This window comes from Hyla sarda, chromosome 8 (genome assembly GCF_029499605.1).
Source record: "Hyla sarda isolate aHylSar1 chromosome 8, aHylSar1.hap1, whole genome shotgun sequence".
In the NCBI taxonomy this organism is placed as follows: Eukaryota; Metazoa; Chordata; class Amphibia; order Anura; family Hylidae; genus Hyla; species Hyla sarda.
In genome coordinates, this window is record NC_079196.1 from 5998394 (window position 1) to 6015540 (window position 17147).

Below are 17147 nucleotides of genomic sequence, written 5' to 3' on the forward strand. Positions count from 1 at the left end.
GCTCTCTGCTGACACCTCTGTCTGTGTCAGGAACTGTCCAGAGCAGCATAGGTTTGCTATGGGGATTTTCTCCTACTCTGGACAGTTCCTGATACAGGCATCAGGTGTCAGCAGAGAGAACTGTGGACAACACAAAAAAAGAAATTCAAAAAGAAAAGAATTTCCTGTGTAACATACAGCTGCTAATAAGTACTGGAAGGGTAAAGATTTTTAAATAGAAGTCATTTACAAATCTGTTTAACTTTTTGGCACCAGTTGATTTAACCCCTTAAGGACCGGAGGTTTTTCCGTTTTTGCATTTTCGTTTTTTGCTCCTTGCCTTTAAAAAATCATAACTCTTTCAAATTTACACCTAAAAATCCATATGATTGCTTATTTTTTGCGCCACCAATTCTACTTTGTAATGACGTCAGTCATTTTGCCCAAAAATCTATGGTGAAGCGGGAAAAAAAATCATTGTGCGACAAAATTGAAAAAAAAACGCTGTTTTGTAACTTTTGGGGACTTCCGTTTCTACGTAGTACATTTTTCGGTAAAAATGACACCTGATATGTATTCTGTAGGTCCATACGATTACAATGATACCCTACTTATATAGGTTTGATTTTGTCGGACTTTTGGAAAAAATCATAACTACATGCAGGAAAATTAATACGTTTAAAATTGTCATCTTCTGACCCCTATAACTTTTTTATTTTTCCGTGTATGGGGCGGTATGAGGGCTCATTTTTTGCGCCGTGATCTGAAGTTTTTAACGGTACCATTTTTGCATTGATAGGACTTAATGATCACTTTTTATTCATTTTTAAATGATATAAAAAGTGACCAAAAATGCACTATTTTGGACTTTGGAATTTTTTTGCGCGCACGCCATTGACCGAGCGGTTTAATTAATGATATATTTTTATAATTCGGACATTTCCGCACGCGGTGATACCACATATGTTTATTTTTATTTTTATTTACACTGTGTTTTTTTTTTATTGGAAAAGGGGGGTGATTCAAACTTTTAATAGGGGAGGAGTTAAATGATCTTTATTCACTTTTTTTTTCACTTTTTTTTTGCAGTGTTATAGGTCCCATAGGGACCTAAAACAATGCACACACTGATCTCTTATACTGATCATTGTTATCCCATAGGGACATATAACACTGCACACACTGATCTTCTATGTTGATCACTGGTTTCTCATAAGAAACCAGTGATCAACGATTCTGCCGCATGACTGCTCATGCCTGGATCTCAGGCACTGAGCAGTCATTCGGCGATCGGACAGCGAGGAGGCAGGAAGGGGCCCTCCCGCTGTCCTGTCAGCTGTTCGGGATGCCGCGATTAGCCGCGGCTATCCCGAACAGCCCGACTGAGCTAGCCGGGAACTTTCACTTTCACTTTTAGCCGCGCGGCTCAGCTTTGAGCGCGCGGCTAAAGGGTTAATAGCGCGCGGCGCCGCGATCGGCGCTGCGCGCTATTAGAGGCGGGTCCCGGCTTCACTATGACGCCGGGCCCGCCATGATATGACGCGGGGTTACTGTGTAACCCCGCGTTATATCAGAAGAGCAGGACCAATGACGTACCGGTACGTCATTGGTCCTTAAGGGGTTAAAAACAAAAATGTTTTCCACTGGAGTATCTCACTATTTCATTACTGCACCATAGCTGAATAGCTTCTCGTGTTTTATCTATATACTCATGTTTTATCTATATCTTTGTGCTAGCAGTGGGCTGCTGTATTCTCCTGTTGCTGTAGGAGAATTTAGCCCTGCACCTGTAAGCCAGGTCCATATAATAGTTTGGAATCAATAGTGCTGACCAACTTATTCTTTGTTTGTATTACACACAAGGGGGAGTGGCTACCTCCATGTTGGCTCTTGCACCCCACCCACCTCTATTAGGTGTATATAAGGTGCTGGATGTTGCAGACCTTGCATGCCTGTTGTACTGTTCACACAGAGGCATATTCATAGTGTAGGGTCCATCCCAATGAGATCACCTTACCGTGGTGGGACGGTCCAAGCTATTTGGCCACCAAATTGCAAGCTAAGTATCTCACTATTTCATTACTGCACCATAGCTGTATAGCTTCTCATGTTGTATCTATATACTCATGTTTTATCTATATATTTGTGCTAGTAGTGTGCTGCTGTATCCCCCTGTTGCTGTATATTCAGCCCAGCAGCCTGCTCCTGGGGGGTGGAACATCAGAAAAAAAAAAAAAAAACGCCAACATACATGCGCACATGGGCATTGTTTTTCTGTTTTTTCTAACTTATAGGGCTGTTTTTCCACTTGTTTTTTCTTCTCTTTTGCAAGTCTTCCTGTACCTTGGGTTTAACATGCAGCCCCCATCCTTAAATGGGCACTATCATTAAAACTATATTTTGCTATTGCACTGCTTATGGTAAATAAATAAAAAATCTTTCTAATGTTTAAAAAAAATATATTTAATGTTTAAAGTTTCCTATGTTTCATTTGTGTTTAAAAAAACTGCCACTATGTGTCTCCCTACTTGTCCAGAGCACATAACATCCCCCCCATCTCTTGCGCAGACTTTGGACTCCTGCTGTGGCCTGGCAGAAGTCCAAAATCAGGAAGTGCAGTCTGGAGTGCTGAGGAGGGTGTGTGCAGCCTTAGCCAATCATAGCTCATCTCCAAATGAACTGCTCTGGGCTGTGTGTAGCAGAGTGAGGGAGGAAGTTCTCCCCTGTATGGATCGGATGTTGTCACACCTGTTGGGGAACGCCCCTTCCCAGTCTGTGAATCTGAATGAGACTGAGCAGAAAATATTGAGCAATGTCAAGGTGGAAAACTAACAAATAATAAAAATAAAGTCCGGGGGTGGTTTATCATGATGGGGGCCGTGACCTGGGAGAATTATAACATTTAACAAGACTCATGAGGCGTACTCTTTAACCCCTTAAGGATCGGGTGTTTTTCCGTTTTTGCTGTTCCTCACCTTTAAAAAAACATAATTCTTTAAATTTTGCACCTAAAAATCTGTGTTATGGCTTATTTTTTGTGCCACCAATTCTACTTTGTAATGACATCAGTCATTTTACCCAAAAATCTACGGCGAAACGGGGAACAAAATCATTGCGTGACAAAATTGAAAAAATACAGCTATTTTGTAACATTTGGGGGCTTCTGTTTCTACGTAGTAAATTTTTCGGTAAAAATTACACCTTATCTTTATTCTCTAGGTCCATACGGTTAAAATGTTCCCCTACTTATATAGGTGATTTTGTCGTACTTCAGAAAAAAATCATAACTACATGCAGGAAAATTATACGTTTAAAATTGTCATCTTCTGACCCCTATAACTTTTTTATTTTTCCGTGTTCAGGGCGCTATGAGGGCTCATTTTTTGCGCCGTGATCTGAAGTTTTTGTCGGTACCATTTTTGCATTGATCTGACTTTTTATTTACACTGTTTTTTTTTTTTTTTTATTATTGGAAATGCCGGGTGATTCAAACTTTTATTAGGGGATGGGATAATTCAAAGGGTTAATGATTTTTCTTTTGGGGGGGCTATAACATTGCATTTACTGATCTTCAACACTGTTCAATGCATCTCCATAGAGATGCAATGATCAGTGTTTTCGGTGATGGATTGCTCAAGCCTGGATCTCATGCTTGATGCATTCAATCGGCGATCGGACTGCAGTAAGGAAGGTAAGAGACCGTCCTCCTGTGCTACAGCTGTTTGGGATGTCGCGATTATACCGCGGCAATCCCGAACAGCTCCCTGAGCTAGCCGGGCACTTTTACTTTCACTTTTAGCCGCGTGGCTCAGCTTTGAGGGTTAATAGCGCGCAGCACCGCGATCAGTGCTATTAGAGGCGGGTCCCGGCTTCACTATGACGCCGGTCCCGCCGTGATATGATGCGGGGTCACGCGTTATATGACGGGAGCGGGACCAAGGACGTACTCATACGTCCTTGGTCCTTAAGAGGTTAAAGGGGTACTCCACTGGCAAACATTAATTTTTTTTTTTTTAAATCAACTGGTGCCAGACAACAGGTTTGTAAATTACTTCTATTAAAAAATCTTAATCCTTCCAGTACTTATCAGCTGCTGTATGATCCACAGGAAGTGTTTTCTTTTTGAATTTCCTTCTCTCTAACCACAGTGCTCTCTGCTGACACCTCTGTCCATTTTTGGAACCGTCCAGAGCAGAATAGGTTTGTTACAGGGATTTGTTCCTACTCTGGGCAGTTCTGGCACCAATTGATTAAAAAATAAATGATAAAAATGTAATAAAAAAAAAAAAAAAATATATATATATATATATATATATATATATATACATACACATTTTTATACAAAATGAAATAAAAAAAATATGTTTTCCAGTGAAGTACTCCTTTAAGTCACATGATAAACAAATCACATGACTTGTAATCTGAAAAATGCAGGGGAAAACTAAAAAGCCCCTATTTTTGATGAAAAATAACAAAAACCAATCACAGCTCAGCTTTTGCTGTACCGGAGCCTGTAAAGGAAAGCATTTTGAACATCCCCCTTGGTTCATTGGGATACCTCCACTCCCTGTGTCAGATGACAAACTCAGCTCTGCTACATGTGTATTTACCATCTGCGCAGTCTTACCATTCGCTCCTGTCAGCGTCGCAGTTGCAGTAATGTCTCATGTCCAGGCAGCTTTCCTCTAGGCCGCAGGTGCATTGCCCGGGGAGTGACCCTCCCCAATACGTGTGCTTCTCATTGCCTCTGCCCATCCACCAGGTGAAGGGGGCGCCATCTGCAAACACCAAACACATAAAGATATTATACTGGATCAGCGACAATAATGGATCAGCCGCCTCTGATCATCACAATATCCACACAAAGATATTATACTGGATCAGCGACAATAATGGATCAGCCGCCTCTGATCATCACAATATCCACACAAAGATATTATACTGGATCAGCGACAATAATGGATCAGCCGCCTCTGCTCATCACAACATACACACAAAGATATTATACTGGATCAGCGACAATAATGGATCAGCCGCCTCTGCTCATCACAATATACACACAAAGATATTATACTGGATCAGCGACAATAATGGATCAGCCGCCTCTGCTCATCACAATATACACACATAGATATTATACTGGATCAGCGACAATAATGGATCAGCCGCCTCTGATCATCACAATATCCACACAAAGATATTATACTGGATCAGCGTCAATAATGGATCAGCCGCCTCTGATCATCACAATATACACACATAGATATTATACTGGATCAGCGACAATAATGGATCAGCCGCCTCTGATCATCACAATATCCACACAAAGATATTATACTGGATCAGCGTCAATAATGGATCAGCCGCCTCTGATCATCACAATATACACACAAAGATATTATACTGGATCAGCGACAATAATGGATCAGCCGCCTCTGATCATCACAATATACACACAAAGATATTATACTGGATCAGCGTCAATAATGGATCAGCCGCCTCTGATCATCACAATATACACACAAAGATATTATACTGGATCAGCGACAATAATGGATCAGCCGCCTCTGATCATCACAATATACACACAAAGATATTATACTGGATCAGCGACAATAATGGATCAGCCGCCTCTGATCATCACAATATACACACAAAGATATTATACTGGATCAGCGACAATAATGGATCAGCCGTCTCCACAATATACACACAGAGATATTATACTGGATCAGCGACAATAATGGATCAGCCGCCTCTGATCATCACAATATACACACAAAGATATTATACTGGATCAGCGACAATAATGGATCAGCCGTCTCTGATCATCACAATATACACACAAAGATATTATACTGGATCAGCGACAATAATGGATCAGCCGCCTCTGATCATCACAATATACACACAAAGATATTATACTGGATCAGCGACAATAATGGATCAGCCGCCTCTGATCATCACAATATACACACATAGATATTATACTGGATCAGCGACAATAATGGATCAGCCGCCTCTGATCATCACAATATACACACAAAGATATTATACTGGATCAGCGACAATAATGGATCAGCCGCCTCTGATCATCACAATATCCACACAAAGATATTATACTGGATCAGCGACAATAATGGATCAGCCGCCTCTGCTCATCACAATATACACACAAAGATATTATACTGGATCAGCGACAATAATGGATCAGCCGCCTCTGATCATCACAATATACACACAAAGATATTATACTGGATCAGCGACAATAATGGATCAGCCGCCTCTGATCATCACAATATCCACACAAAGATATTATACTGGATCAGCGACAATAATGGATCAGCCGCCTCTGATCATCACAATATACACACAAAGATATTATAATGGATCAGCGACAATAATGGATCAGCCGCCTCTGATCATCACAATATACACACAAAGATATTATACTGGATCAGCGACAATAATGGATCAGCCGCCTCTGATCATCACAATATACACACAAAGATATTATACTGGATCAGCGACAATAATGGATCAGCCGCCTCTGATCATCACAATATACACACAAAGATATTATACTGGATCAGCGTCAATAATGGATCAGCCGCCTCTGATCATCACAATATACACACAAAGATATTATACTGGATCAGCGACAATAATGTATCAGCCGCCTCTGATCATCACAATATACACACAAAGATATTATACTGGATCAGCGACAATAATGGATCAGCCGCCTCTGATCATCACAATATACACACAAAGATATTATACTGGATCAGCGACAATAATGGATCAGCCGCCTCTGATCATCACAATATCCACACAAAGATATTATACTGGATCAGCGACAATAATGGATCAGCCGCCTCTGATCATCACAATATACACACATAGATATTATACTGGATCAGCGACAATAATGGATCAGCCGCCTCTGATCATCACAATATACACACAAAGATATTATACTGGATCAGCGACAATAATGGATCAGCCGCCTCTGATCATCACAATATACACACAAAGATATTATACTGGATCAGCGACAATAATGGATCAGCCGCCTCTGATCATCACAATATACACACAAAGATATTATACTGGATCAGCGACAATAATGGATCAGCCGCCTCTGATCATCACAATATACACACAAAGATATTATACTGGATCAGCGACAATAATGGATCAGCCGCCTCTGATCATCACAATATACACACAAAACAAATAAGAGATTAGCACATTTCTTCCCGTTACAATGTATCAGTGCAGATAATTGTTCCAGTCTAGAATCTTAGCTGTTTGGCTCACAGAGCATTGTCTGGACTGGATACAAATGTAACTAATTCTCCAAAAGCCCTACACATGTGTTTTCCCACAAGGCGCCTCCAGTTGTTGCAAAACTACAACTCCCAGCATGGCTGACCTGGCTATTCTTTTGCGAGTCTTTCTGTACCTTGTAGTCCTCCTAGTTCTGACCTTGGCTTGCCTGACCCTACTTGTTTACTTGTATTCCTTTCTGTTTTCCTGGTTTTGTTCCCTGACCCTTATCCTGTATAACAGTGTTTCCCAAGCTGGGTGCCTCCAGCTGTTGCAGAACTACAACTCCCAGCATGCCCAACTTTTGCCACATTGCAGTCGTGCAACAGTACTGCACACAAAAATGTACCAAAGATATATTTTCTAGGTGTCCCAGGAGCTCCCTAATGTCCTCTCTCCTCTCCTCCTCCTCATTGTTCTTTGACTATAGAACAACTGGCTGCAGCAGAATCCTCCCCCCTCTGGAAACAAAAAGATTACTTTACTCCACTGCTCAGCGTTTGGAACAAACTGTTCTGAATGCTGGTGCAGGCAACGGGAGCTTGTGACGTCATAGCCCCGCCCCCTCATGATGGCATGCCTTGCCCCCTCAATGCAAGTCTAAGGGAGGGGGCCTGACAGCTGTCACGCCCCCTCCCGTAGACTTGCATTGAGGGGGCGGGCGTGATGTCATGAGGGGGCGGGGCTAGTATGGCACGAGCTCCCGGCTCCAGCATCCGGAACAGTTTGTTCCAAATGCTGAGCAGCGGAGTACCACTTTAAGCCATACCCCCTTGCTAACTCCACCTCTTCTACCATTCTCAAGAGAAGTGTTTTCTAACAAGTGTCCCTCCAGCTGTTGCAAAACTACAACTGGCCTGACTATTCTATTGCGAGTCTTCCTCTACCTTGTTGTCCTCTTAGTTCTGACCTTGGCCTGCCTGATTTAACTTGTTTGTTTGCTTGTATTCCTTTCTGTCTTCCTAAAAAAGAATAGTGGAAAGGCGCTCCCTGTGTAGTAAAGCCAGCACGAGGGTGGGGAGGAGGAAAACTGCAATATCCGTGCTCACCCTGCTGAGTTGTGTAAGGACATACACAACTATGCTGAATGCATGGGATTTTAAGGATCACAATCCTGTTGTCTGCAGTCTTCCTGGAGAATGTGTGAAATAGAACAAGACTTCAGAGAAAAACCAGGATTTTCGGCGCTGACCATAGAGAAGGTATCGGAGCCCAGGTAAGAGAAGGAGGTTTATTAGCAACGCGTTTCACCGCGCTTGCGCGGCTTCATCAGGCTGAACACAAGGCAGTTGTACCAGGGTTATATACCCACACGGGATTAACCCATGGAGTGTATAATTAAAATATATTACAAACCATAACAAATGGACAATATAAAATGTATAAATAACAATGATCATACATATACACTCAGCACTGATCATAATAAAATATTATGTTAATTACAACCATAAAAATAAGGAGACATACAAAAATAATAATCAAAAATCAAATAACCGCATGGTGTGGGTTAGGTGATAAATATTATTATTATTATTATTATTATTTTTGTTATTTGATTTTTGATTATTATTTTTGTATGTCTCCTTATTTTTATGGTTGTAATTAACATAATATTTTATTATGATCAGTGCTGAGTGTATATGTATGATCATTGTTATTTATACATTTTATATTGTCCATTTGTTATGGTTTGTAATATATTTTAATTATACACTCCATGGGTTAATCCCGTGTGGGTATATAACCCTGGTACAACTGCCGTGTGTTAAGCCTGATGAAGCCGCACAAGCGCAGTGAAACGCGTTGCTGATAAACCTCCTTCTCTTACCTGGGCTCCGATACCTTCTCTATGGTCAGCGCCGAAAATCCAGTTTTTTTCTCTGAAGTCTTGTTCTATTTCTGTCTTCCTGGTTTTGTTCACAGGCCCTTATCCTGTATAGCAGTGTTTCCCAAGCACGCTGCCTCCAGCTGTTGCTGAACTACAACTCCCATCATGCCCAAACTTTTGCAACATTGTATTTGTGCAATGTTTTGTTTTTTTCAGGTAGGAAATGTAACAAAGAAATATTTTCTAGGTGTCCCATAAGTTCCTCAATGTCCTCTATCCTCTCTTCCTCCTCACTGTCCTTTGTCTGACTATATAGAACAACTGGCTGCAGCAGGAGCCTCCCCCCTCTGGAAACAAAATTATTATTAAAGGGGTACTCCACTGGAAAACATTATTATTATTATTATTTTTAAATCAACTGGTGCCAGAAAGTTAAACAGTTTTGTAAATTACTTCTATTACACAATCTTAATGCCTCCAGTACTTATCAGCTGCTGTATGCTCCACAGGAAGTTCTTTTCTTTTTAAATTCCCTTTCTGTCTCACCACAATTCTCTCTGCTGACACCACTGTCCATGTCAGGAACTGACCAGAGCAACATAGGATTGTCAGCAGAGAGCACTGTTCTCAGACTGGAAAGAACTACACAACTTCCTGTGGAGCATACAGCAGCTGATAAGTACTGGAAGGATTAAGATTTTTTAATAAAAATAATTTACAAATCTGTTTAACCTTCTGGCACCAGTTGATTTAAAAAGAAAATGTTTTCCAGCGGAGTTCCCCTTTTAAGCCATTGATAACTCCACCCCCCTTCTACCATTTTCAAGATTAGTGTTTTCAAACCAGTGTCCCTCCAGCTGTTGCAAAACTACAACTCCCAGCATGCCCGGACAGCCGTTGGCTGTCCGGGCATGCTGGGAGTTGTAGTTTAGCAACAGCTGGAGGCAGCCTGATTGGGATACACTTCCTTGGACTTACAACCTGATTATAGAGTCAGTGTAATGAGGAAAAAAATTTACTTTCTTTACAGTAAGCAGAGATCTTAACCATCGTGCGGCATTATAACATAACGCACATTGGTCGCTGCAGAACATTTCACGGCACAATGATTGAACCGTATGTAAATGAATCACTGTGACAATTGTGTAATATCTGATGGTGTTGGCACAGTGTATACAGCAGCAGTGGTCGTGACAATGTACAATGACATGAACACTCTGCCAGTAACGATAACAGGAAAGTGAGGAGTCCTGAGATATTGGCGCTGACGGATACGTGAAGGGTGATGGTGTCTGATGGATCTCCCGACCAACACAGATAACAAATACGCTGATTGTTTTCACCACATTGTGCAACTAAAGTGGCTAATTTACATATTCACCGGAGAGATGCAGAACATTAGTCACACGATATAAATGAGGCGACGTCACCTTGTTATTCCTCAGATTAATTACTGCCAAACAATACATTTCACCATTATCAGGAACCGTTCATCATCTCCAGGTGGGTGATAAAATGTACAGAGTGTGAACTGCGAGGACTCGAGAGAGGCCGGGAAATGAGCCTTAATAACAGGGAATATATATATAATATATCTAATATAATATATAACTTATAATACTGCCTCTTATGTACAATAATATAGTTACTATAATACTGCTCCTATATACAAGAATATAACTACTATAATACTGCCTCCTATATACAAGAATATATCTACTATAATACTGCCTCCTATATACAAGAATATAACTACTATAATACTACTCCTATATACAAGAATATACCTACTATAATACTGCTCCTATATACAAGAATATAACTACTATAATACTGCTCCTATATACAAGAATATAACTACTATAATACTGCTCCTATATACAAGAATATAACTACTATAATACTGCTCCTATATACAAGAATATAACTACTATAATACTGCTCCTATATACAAGAATATAACTACTATAATACTGTCTCCTATATACAAGAATATAACTACTATAATACTGCTCCTATATACAAGAATATAACTACTATAATACTGCTCCTATATACAAGAATATAACTACTATAATACTGCCTCCTATATACAAGAATATAACTACTATAATACTGCTCCTATATACAAGAATATAACTACTATAATACTGCTCCTATATACAAGAATATAACTACTATAATACTGCTCCTATATACAAGAATATAACTACTATAATACTGCTCCTATATACAAGAATATAACTACTATAATACTGCTCATATATATACAAGAATATAACTACTATAATACTTCCTCCTGTATACAAGAATATAACTACTATAATACTCCTCCTATATACAAGAATATAACTACTATAATACTGCTCCTATATACAAGAATATAACTACTATAATACTGCTCCTATATACAAGAATATAACTACTATAATACTGCTCCTATATACAAGAATATAACTACTATAATACTCCTCCTATATACAAGAATATAACTACTATAATACTGCTCCTATATACACGAATATAACTACTATAATACTGCTCCTATATACAAGAATATAACTACTATAATACTGCTCCTATATACAAGAATATAACTACTATAATACTGCTCCTATATACAAGAATATAACTACTATAATACTGCTCCTATATACAAGAATATAACTACTATAATACTGCTCCCATATACAAGAATATAACTACTATAATACTGCTCCTATATACAAGAATATAACTACTATAATACTGCTCCTATATACAAGAATATAACTACTATAATACTGCTCCTATATACAAGAATATAACTACTATAATACTGCTCCTATATACAAGAATATAACTACTATAATACTGCTCCTATATACAAGAATATAACTACTATAATACTGCTCCTATATACAAGAATATAACTACTATAATACTGCCTCCTATATACAAGAATATAACTACTATAATACTGCTCCTATATACAAGAATATAACTACTATAATACTGCTCCTATATACAAGAATATATCTACTATAATACTGCTCCTATATACAAGAATATAACTACTATAATACTGCCCCTATACACAAGAATATAACTACTATAATACTGCTCCTATATACAAGAATATAACTACTATAATACTGCTCCTATATACAAGAATATATCTACTATAATACTGCTCCTATATACAAGAATATAACTACTATAATACTGCTCCCTATATACAAGACTATAACTACTATAATACTGCTCCTATATACAAGAATATAACTATCAGGATGTCTTTTTATTCTTGATCGGGGTGGATGTATTAATAGTTGGTGACTAGTGTTGAGCGGCACAGGCCATATTCGAATCCGCGAATATTCGCATATTCGTAATATTCTCGTTTTATTTTCGCATATGCGACTATTCGCGTGTGCGAAAATTAACATATGCAAAAATTTGCATACACAAAAACTAGCATATGCGAAAATTCGCGCACCAGTCTCACACAATAGTATTAGAGCCTTCTTACACCACATAAGCTGGAAGCAGAGAGGGATGATCACTGTGATGTGTACTGTAAAAAAAAACGGAAAAAAAAAAAACAAACGAATATTCGTAATTACGAATATATAGCGCTATATTCGCGAATATTCGCGAATTCGCGAATATGCGATATTCGCGAATAAAATTCGAATTGCGAATATTCACGAGCAACACTATTGGTGACACTGTTGCACATAACATGATACGTTTGTTAGATACTTTTCTATTCTTTATCTTAGGACTTGTCTACATTTACACCAGTGGCCACATGTGACTCCCGATCCCGGTATGTGGCCCTGTTATGATGACGAGTACATTAATGTAATTTTTAGTGTTGAGCGGCATAGGCCATATTCAAATTCACAAATATTTGCGAATATATGGACGAATATTCGTCATATATTCGCGAATATTTGCATAGTCGTAATATTCTCGTTTTTTTTCGCATATGTGAAAATTCGCACACCAGTCTCACACAGTAGTATTACAGCCTTCTTTACACCATACAAGCTGAAAGCAGAGGGGGATGATCACTGTGATTATATAGTGCTATATTCGCGAATATTCGCGAATTCGCGAATATGCGATATTCGCGAATAAAATTCGCATTGCGAATATTTGCAAGCAACACTAATAATTTTAATAACAACCATTAAACAGCCATATTAGATAATGAAATGCTAGGATCCCAGTGAGTTTGTCTCCACCTCCCACCTCTGTATATAGCGGTGACAGGATACAATCCGGACCAATAACTATGTAATACAGACTTAAACACCCCATATACTTTCCTTTGTATCCGGTCAGTATCTCAGGGGGATGTGGAGCTGAGAAATAACTACAAGGTTAAGAATTGCGCAGTCGATAACAAGGACGCCTTCTGTCCGCTGGTGGAATATCAATTCCGTATTAAATGTTCTAAGCCGACGGCTATCGATACGGTATAAGCCACCGGGAAACTGAAGGCTCAATGGCATCAGGATTAAATACGGAATCCATTTTGTCTTCCTCTAAGTGTTTCACGTAAGGTTGAGGCTGCGCCGAGCTCCCTAAGTTCTGTTCTCATCATTGCACAAGTCTCGTCTAATAATGGCAGACGGTGAAGGTACATGGGGGGCGCCACCTCTAGTGTATCCTGAGACCCCCCCTCCCCCCTCCAAATGAAAATGTTGATAAATCGATGCATTTACAGAATAAATAAGTTATTAAAGCCGCAATACAAAGTCATTTCGAGACATTTTTTCAATGCAAAATGGCTAATTAGGGAAGAGCTTTGTGATTGCCTGGGGGAGTAGGGTATGGGGAGTGTAGCTGTGCGGTGACTAAAGGGTGCTTGTTAACCCTTGCTATTCGTGACGCCAGGGTGAGGCTCCCTCAGTAATGCTTTTCCTACCACCGCCCTTCCCAAGAGCGATAGGGAGGTAGATAATAATGGAATGTCCACAACCGGAGAGTTTTCTGAAACAGGTGTAACTTTTACTGAAGATTTTATGCAAGCTTCATAACCGGAACAGTCTCTATACATAAGACTGCTTTCTTTGGAGATTGACAAAGGTTGGGACTTTAGCAGTTTAGAGTCTTTTGGATAATATGCGCTGTTCCACTGGATTTAGGGGATTTAGTTGCGGTCCAGTAGTCACGCTAGCTTTAGTGGGGGTAGTTTAGAACTCATGGTTTTGGTTCTGCTGAGGCCGTAGGTTTTGAGGCCTAGCGTGTCTTTGAAAGTTGCGCAGATCCATCCTGCTAGTCCGGCATCCACGAGAGCAGCAACCCAAGAGAGCGATAATTGGATGCAGATCCCTTATATGAGCGGGGGCTGGACTAAAGCTAATTATTCCAATACTTATGTTAATCACCATTACAAAGGATTATGGGCAACATGGGACCCAAGGACCTCCAAAGGTCCTCCAACATACCATAGGGGATATTAACATGGTCACAAGACCGAAGGTCCTGCAACGCTACACAAGGTAAGTACTATACATTATATTAAATATACAGTATTGTTAAATACATACATATATTAAGACTGTAGAATTAGAGTAGAGAAGAGGCGACTAGGGTCTGTCCCACCTGGGGGACCCTACCTGAGCGTAGTTACTCTGACTTTGGGGACCACCACACTAGGTACGGTATGCAATATGGTACCGGGACACCACAGCTTTTTATAGGAACTCATTGTTGTTATCACTTCTGCATTATCTAACCTGAACATCTACACAGACCAGACATCCTATTGCAAGGATTTAAATGATACTCTGGTGGATTAAAAAAATAATAATAAAAAAAAACTATTTAAATAAACTGGTACCAGAAAGTTAAATAGATTAGTAAACTACTTCTATACACAAAAAAAAAAAAAAAAAAAAATTCTTAATCCTTCTTGTACTTATCAGCTGCTATATGTTCCACAAGAAGTCGTGTGGGGTTCTTTCCAGTCTGACCACAGTGCTCTCTGCTGACACCTCTGTCCGTGTCAGGAACTGTCTAGAGCAGGAACAAGTCCCCTTAGCAAACCTCTCCTGCTCTGGACAGTTCCTGACACAGACAGAGGTGGCAGCAGAGAGCACTGTGGTCAGACTGAAATGAATTACACAACTTCCTGTGGAGCATACAGCAGCTGATAAGTACTGGAAGGTTTAAGATTTCTTAATAAAAGTAATTTACAAAAGGATATTTTCCAAACAGTTTATCTTCAGTTGTTGCAGAACTACAACTCTCAGCATGCCCGAAGGGCATGCTGAGAGTTGTAGTTTTGCAACAACTGGAGAGACACTGTTTGGAAAATATTGGCGTAATCCTTTTGGGCACATTTGGATGCCTTTATGTCCGGTCTCCGGGCAGCGGCGGCGGCGGCGACATGAGAAGTCAAGGCGGGGGAGCAGGTGCACCGGGGCTGAGCGCAAGAAAAGCTAAAATTCAATTTTCAAAGTCAGAGAACAGTAATAACCTTCATCCTGTCATCCGGGGTTATGGAGCGTCACACAAGGATCCAGGACCAGACGTGAAGGGTGTAATCTTGAGTAATGGCTGCTATCCCTGCCCTGCGCGGCGCCCTAATAAAATATTCCAAAATCTTGCTGAATCTCTTCTTCTCTGCGGCAGTCAGGCGACGCACGCAACACGGTCCGGTGCATTCGCCTCAAAATGTATAAAACCTCAATTTATTAAACATCATAGTAAGTAGAGGGGTCCGACACCTACAAAGACGCCAAAGAGAATCCGTAACCTGATTATATAGGGAACCTACAAATAATGGGATATTATAGGGAACCTACAAATAATGGGATATTATAGGGAACCTACAAATCATGGGATATTATAGGAAACCTACAAATAATGGGATATTATAGGGAACCTACAAATAATGGGATATTATAGGGAACCTACAAATAATGGGATATTATAGGGAACCTACAAATAATGGGATATTATAGGGAACCTACAAATAATGGGATATTATAGGGAATCTACAAATAATGGGATATTATAGGGAACCTACAAATAATGGGATATTATAGGGAACCTACAAATAATGGGATATTATAGGGAACCTACAAATAATGGGATATTATAGGGAACCTACAAATAACGGGATATTATAGGGAATCTACAAATAATGGGATATTATAGGGAACCTACAAATAATGGGATATTATAGGGAACCTACAAATAATGGGATATTATAGGGAACCTACAAATAATGGGATATTATAGGGAATCTACAAATAATGGGATGTTATAGGGAACCTACAAATAATTGGATGTATTAGGGAACCTACAAATAATGGGATATTATAGGGAATCTACAAATAATGGGATATTATAGGGAACCTACAAATAATGGGATGTATTAGGGAACCTACAAATAATGGGATATTATAGGGAACCTACAAATAATGGGATATTATAGGGAACCTACAAATAATGGGATATTATAGGGAACCTACAAATAATGGGATATTATAGGGAATCTACAAATAATGGGATATTATAGGGAATCTACAAATAATGGGATATTATAGGAAACCTACAAATAATTGGATGTATTAGGGAACCTACAAATAATGGGATATTATAGGGAACCTACAAATAATTGGATGTATTAGGGAACCTACAAATAATGGGATATTATAGGGAACCTACAAATAATGGGATATTATAGGGAACCTACAAATAATGGAATATTATAGGGAACCTACAAATAATGGGATATTATAGGAAACCTACAAATAATTGGATGTATTAGGGAACCTACAAATAATTGGATGTATTAGGGAACCTACAAATAATGGGATATTATAGGGAACCTACAAATAATGCGATATTATAGGGAACCTACAAATAATGTAGTGGGGTGACACACGGTAACAAACCTCCTCCTCATGTAATCTCCTTACTACTGGGGTGACACACTGTAACAAACCTCCTCCTCATGTTATCTCCTTACTACTGGGGTGACACACTGTAACAAACCTCC

The 17147-nt window shown here is 39.4% G+C and overlaps 1 protein-coding gene across 1 annotated transcript in view; it reads right to left on the minus strand.

Annotated features, from left to right (window-relative positions):
- The window catches only part of CNTNAP5 (contactin associated protein family member 5), a gene marked incomplete in the record, with an annotated part of 569649 nt that overhangs the window by 109507 nt on the left and 442995 nt on the right, over nucleotides 1-17147 (minus strand). Inside the window, 1 exon segment of the mRNA XM_056536567.1 lies at nucleotides 4607-4757. Within this exon segment, the coding sequence (XP_056392542.1) occupies nucleotides 4607-4757 (151 nt within the window).